Below are 6,319 nucleotides of genomic sequence, written 5' to 3'. Positions count from 1 at the left end.
AAAAATTACAAATCATGTATTGTGTTTGTGCTCATGCAGTCAGTGTTTTGTGACTCCACTGTGTAAGTTTAGCAGAAGTCCGTGGGAAACAACCACCGTGACAAAAGCATAGTATATCTTAGAAATTACAGGGGATTTCTCAGTTCACAGCACTACCTCTCACACACTGGACTTGATTTAATAGGCAGGAGAGGATACATTTTATTTAGTGAAGCTGGGTGATCCAGCTAATCTGTAATGGAATCTGGTCCAGGATTCAACACATCTGCTAGCAAATTAATAAAGAGATTTATTCCAGTTTTGCTGGATCACCCAGCTTCACTGATGGAAGTGTATCCTCCCCAACCATGGAGAGCTTTAATAAATCAGACCCACTGTATTAGCACATGGGTATTCCCTGATGGTCTGAATTTGCAGACCACCCTATAAAATGCCCACACCTGCCCACACCTGAAGCTGAGACTAAATGACTGACAGGACAAAAAGCACATAGCTGAAAGTGGAGGAAAACACAGATAACAACACAGAGAGCACTGGAAGATTTTGTTAGTCCATCAAATAGGAAATGAGAATGGGCTCAAGATTATTACTGCAGCTTCTAACGCCGGTTATGTGGAAACCACAGTGTGCAGGTCAGTAGGATTAGTTGCTTTTAGCACAGAAGAAAGTAATGTACAAGTGTGCCAAAAGAAAAGTAAGTCTGGAGTTCTGCTTTAAGCCATGTGAAGCTGATAGCATGCAGGATTACCTTGTACCCCCTCCAATAAGCACCAATAGTGGATGCTGCATCTCCCTGGCGTTTTTGAAGTTTCATGTGCTTCAGCAACACACGAGCCTAAAACCAAATTATAGTAATCAAATGTGCAAACCATAAATTAGTCATGATTTCCATACTATTTACATATTCATTCATAGTGATTGCTTGATTATTATTTATTGATATAAAATGTTCTGCACTATCTCTGCTGTGCATGCCAGAAGTCTCTTACCCTCCAGCCACGAACGTAGGCCTGTAAAAGTAAAGCAGAGTACCGCATATTTTGGTACTTTCTCCTTTGCTGAAAAAAAAAACAGAAAAAAAAGAAAATACATTAGTGAATGGTGGTATTTATTAAACCATGCCCATATTTGCCCACATAGGACCCATATATCGAACTGCCAGTGCCTACATTTTGTACATGTTCCAATTTGTATATGCCTGTAATACCTAAACAGAGATAAGGATAACTTGTTCTTTTTATCCTTTAGTTTTTCTGGGTTTTTCACTTGCAAGTCGCTTGCATTGGTGTAGGAACAGTTATTTACAGAAGCCTCTTGTAATAGTATAGAAACAGGATTTCTTCACAAATGCGATTAGGCCCCCGTAATAAGATGATTTATTACTGCTGTTTGCATCAGCACATTTATATATGCAAAGTACATTGAGATATGGAAAATTCTGCCCTTGGTTGACACATTGAGAAATGCAAAATTCTGCCCTTGGTTGACACAAGACAAAATGTTCCTCTTATCTGTGCTCATTGATGTGACACCACGGATCACCACATGGGTAGGGGACATGGGGAGGGGGTGTTAACACTGCACCAAGACCCAAAACAGTGCTTCATCAGGCAAGTTATTGCAAATTATTATGCTGTCTGATAAATTCAGTGGAAACATTGAATGAACCAGTGCATGGTAAATGCATGGTATTATTATTAAACAGTATTTATATGGCGCATATTACGCCACAATATACATTAAATAAGGGTTGGAAATGACAGACAGATACAGACAGGGACACGGGAGGAGAGGACCCTGCCCAGAAGAGCTTATAATCTAGGTCTAGGTGGGGGAAGTATTGAATATTAGGAGGGGAGATATAATATGGTGGGTAGTAAGGTTTTTACCAAACAGAAGAAGACGGGTAGGCAAGTTTGAAAAGATGGGTTCTGAGTGCTCTTTTAAAGAGCATAATAGAGGAGCAAGCTGAATAGAACGATGAAGGTCATTCCAGAGAATCGGGCAGCTCTAGAAAAGTCTTGGAGCCGTGTGTGTGACAAGGTTATAAGTGAGGAAGTCACTATTAGGTCATTGAAGGAGTGAAGAGACCGGCTAGGGGTGTTAGTAACAATATTGCCTGAAATGCAGGAAATTCAAAGTGAACATTTGATAATGACACAAAAGCAAAGTTTCTCTTACGTGGGTGATCCAGCAAACCTGGAATGGGTTTCCAGAAAATCATTTGCTATTTGTTAGCAAATTATTTCATTTATGGACCAGATCATTCTAGGTTTGCTGGATCTCCCAGCTTTACTGATGAAAGTGTATCTTCTCCAGCCTTAGAGAGGCTTTTAAAATCAGGGCTTGTATGTCAGATAGATAAGTTAACTTTCAGGGATCTTAACAGATATACCGTATGTATATTTAAATATCAGCTATAAAAAAAATAATTGTTAAGGAAAGATCTTTCAAAAGTCTGCACTAGATTGAGCCTTGTCCCGTCCCAAACCTCATGATTTTTTGCACTTAATGTGATGAGTGGTCTCAATGTCTAATAAGAAGGTCTGAGAGGCACATTGATTGCCATTTATTTATGGTATGCTTCCAGTCTTCCCAGTTGAACTATGTTGAATATACACATCTTGTATTAAAGATTTAATTAAAAAAAAAAAAAAGTAGTGCAGGGGAATTTTCTGAGGCTCTTCGGTAAAGGTAAGCTGAGCTGCTTCTTCATTATATACTGTTTCGGGTCTATTAAAAAAGGCCCAGAATTGGGTTTAAATTTTATGTATTTAGTTGTCATTATACAGTACCTGATTTCCTCTGTAAAATGCAGCAATAAGGATCTGACTTTTGCGCATTAGCAAAAATTGTTTCCGCATCTTCCAGGCACGGAACATGCTCTGTATAAGGGCGGCAAGTTCGTTTAGCTTCTTCCTACGCAATTCTTCCAAGTCAAAGAGCTAAAAGTAAATCATCAAGTTATCTGAGTTTTATAACATAATTGTTTCTAAGTGCAATATCACACAAAACTAAAAAAAAAACTTTGCTTGAAGCTATATAAAAACACTGCATACACTTATACATATATTGTGGTTAAAGCATTATATTTTAAAAGCTATTTATTGACAGCTGTTAGATTGTAAAAAGGCCAATAATATATTGTAAAATATCACGGTTTATGTAACGTGAACCCTCTAAATGTGTGTTCTATGGATTTATAAAATATTTGCTGATATAAAAAATACTGTATTCCAGAGTTTTTGAAATTAAAAACTCTAGAAAATGTTCTGCTTTAAATGAAAACTGCAATAGTTAGGGTCAGTTTTATTTTAGATAATTTTTATATTATGGATCCCCCAGCTTCACTTATGAAAGTGTATACTCTCCAGCCTTGAAGAGCTTTATTAAATTAGGAACAGTATATTTTATTTAAACCAGCGGTCGCCAACCGGTGGTCCGCAAGAAAATTAAAATTAAAAAAAGTCAGAAGAGGGACCACACTGGGGGGACGCACCAGCCATAGCCGCAGACCACGTCCCCAGTACAGTTCCCAGGCTCGGGGAAGTGGGCAGGCTGTGTCTCAACCCACCCAATCTCCCATTGCAGGGTCAGATCTGCGATTAGAGATCGGGCGGGGTTATGCCATAATGACGTCACTCTGGGGGATTTCTCTCTCTTTCAGTGACACTCGGCTCCCCGAGCATGCGTGGTTGGGAGCTGGTGATTTCAGTGGTCCGTGGGACCGAAAAGGTTGGCGACCACTGATTTAAACCACACTCTACAGTGATACACAGTGTTTTGTACCTACAAGAAGATGGAAAAATAACATACTGTTTTTGGTGTCCTAATGAATAGTTTGGTTCGACCATATGCAAGTTCTTCTTTAGGAATGTTGACTTTTGGGTCATTTAACAAAGCTTCAACTCCTGCCCTGTTATAGCACACAACAGCAGAAAACAACAATTAAAAAAGTTTACAATAAAACCGTTTTTATTTACATAGCATTGTTTCCGCATAATGATTCTAAAATTTCACTAAAATAAATTATTTTGTAATATTCTGCATCTAAAATTGTCTAACATGGAACATTGATTTCTTGACTATTCCTCAACCAATACGCAGCATTATATAAAGTGTATACAGGGATATATTATCAGGTGTACCTTATACCTCAAGTAATCAATAACAAAATGCATAACGTCAGAGCCATATAATCACAATAGTCTCAAGGGAGACACATACAACACAGATACCCAGGGGAGGTAATCTAACGCTAAAGCTGGGAAATGGGAAAAGCTGGTGCTGGGAAATTAGTTCATTTCCTAAAGGTAGTGGAGAGATTTGTGGTCAACACATGAAAATATGCTAATATGAATGTCATGAATTAAAACTGGTATTTTTACAAAACATGATTTTTACTTGCAGATGATTGGATAGAAGTCAGCCCTAATTAAAACTTATTGACTAAAGCTGCGTACACACTTCCAATTTTTGTCGTTGGAAAGGATCTTTCACGATCAAAAGGGAGTGCCCGATGCATGAACGGTGCTGTACATACAGCACCGTTCATGCTCTATGGAGAGGGGAGAGGCAATAATTGGCCGATGCCGATTATCGGGCGATAAAAATCTGACGTGTGTACGTAGCTTTAGCAAAGTTAACTATCACGTGCTAATTCACTTTCCTAAGTGAACAACCTCCCTTAGTAAATTATTGCAAATGAGTACAGTAGCATGATAAATATTAATGTTGTAACCCACAGACTCCTTCTCAAATACATACAATATATATTACACAAACCTGTCTAAAGTGTTACATTTTTTAGATTTTATGTGTAATATGAGACATCACTCTGCAAGTATGCCATCCTTACCTTGCGTCCCCTCCCCAACGTGGCCATGTCTCCCTGCTCAGCATCTTGTATCTCTCCAGGAAAGAACTGTACACTTGCCGGTAAGCATAGCCAGCCCGACGAACCCTGACATTCTCCAGCAACCCCAGATACCGGACCTGTGTCTTCACAAGCTGATCATCAAACAGGGATGGTTTCTTTGTGCTGTTGGGCTTCAGACATCTATTTTTAAAGAAAACGAAGAATCATTTAAGTTTTAGCAGAAAAAAACAACGATAACGATAACAAATTCAAGGCAAGCAGTCATACTTAGGAACAACTTTTACAAAACAAATACAAAGTCAACAAATGTGGAGAAGTTTTAGTATTAATAACATCTGAATATTGCATGGCCTGGATGGTGGGTAGAGTTACAAAATGCTAATGCCTTTGTGTTTGTGTATCTGGAACATTTTTGCTAAATATAGGTAATTATTTACTGAAAATAGTTGGGGTATAGGTAAATATTTATCGAATATAGTTGGGGTATAGGTAATTATTTACCGAATATAGTTGGGGTTCTTGGCATACAAATTCTTCATAAGAGTTGTCACAGACGCTTTAAACTGGAAACCAACAGTTGGTGGACGTTTTAGTGAGGAGTTCTTTGGATCACCTTCTGGGAACAGAGATTTCAGCAGCTGATGTTTGGCTTTCCACATGGCTTGGGAGAGGTCTCTGAAGAGAAGATCGTTGTTTTTGTCCAGAAAACCTTTAGTGTTGTAAGTGACCTGTAAAGATCTGTTACTGTTACTGTTTTACATTTCCACATTTATTGACCTAAGCAATGGCATCATCCAAGCAGATGTCTGTTTGTTACAATTTTTTTCATGCCTACAATATACTCTTAGAGAGTTATTTTCTATAATGAAGCAAAGCAAGATCAAGCAAACCAGAATGCTGGGGATAGGGATTTAAATGAGAAATTTTATCAGCTGGATGTTCAAAATGGACATTGATTCTTTTCACAAAAAAAGTGTAAAAGACTAAATATATACACCTGTCCCCTGTCTAAGCCTCTAAGATTTGGCCTCTTGAAAAGCTACACAAGCTACAGAATCTTTAGTGTCCTACACACACTTAATAACTAAATGAATTAGGTGGAATCACAACACAATTCAGGAGACAGACATCTGACATAGGTTTTCTCCATAACCATTTGATTGTATTTGCAAATGTGTGTTGTAAAACTGGTGTTATGCTGAATCTTTAAAAAATATGTATTACAGAGATAGTCACAAGAAACTATATATACCGATCATAAATGTGCAAGAAGCAAATCATTCTCACCTGTCCAGCATAGTGTTCAATGCGGAAAGAAATGTCAGACAATGTGTTATCAGTGATGCGTTTATCATTCTGTGTTGCCTTGCTCTTGAAGTGGTTATGGTTTTTGAATTTCACTCCTAGCTTGGTTAGAAAGGTGGCATCTGAGACATTCCC

The 6,319-nt window shown here is 38.1% G+C and overlaps 1 protein-coding gene across 1 annotated transcript in view; it reads right to left on the bottom strand.

Moving 5' to 3' along the window:
- Nucleotides 1-6,319, bottom strand: part of MYO1A (myosin IA) — a gene marked incomplete in the record, with an annotated part of 53,941 nt that overhangs the window by 11,549 nt on the left and 36,073 nt on the right. The window contains 7 exon segments of the mRNA XM_072407791.1: nt 749-835; nt 990-1,058; nt 2,796-2,945; nt 3,817-3,916; nt 4,859-5,059; nt 5,381-5,607; nt 6,167-6,319. Coding sequence (XP_072263892.1) covers nt 749-835; nt 990-1,058; nt 2,796-2,945; nt 3,817-3,916; nt 4,859-5,059; nt 5,381-5,607; nt 6,167-6,319 — 987 coding nt within the window.

The sequence above is a fragment of the Pyxicephalus adspersus genome, chromosome 1 (genome assembly GCF_032062135.1).
Source record: "Pyxicephalus adspersus chromosome 1, UCB_Pads_2.0, whole genome shotgun sequence".
Classification (NCBI taxonomy): domain Eukaryota; kingdom Metazoa; phylum Chordata; class Amphibia; order Anura; family Pyxicephalidae; genus Pyxicephalus; species Pyxicephalus adspersus.
The sequence above is the reverse complement of the archived record's forward strand: the minus strand, read 5'-3'. Positions and strand labels throughout refer to the sequence as shown.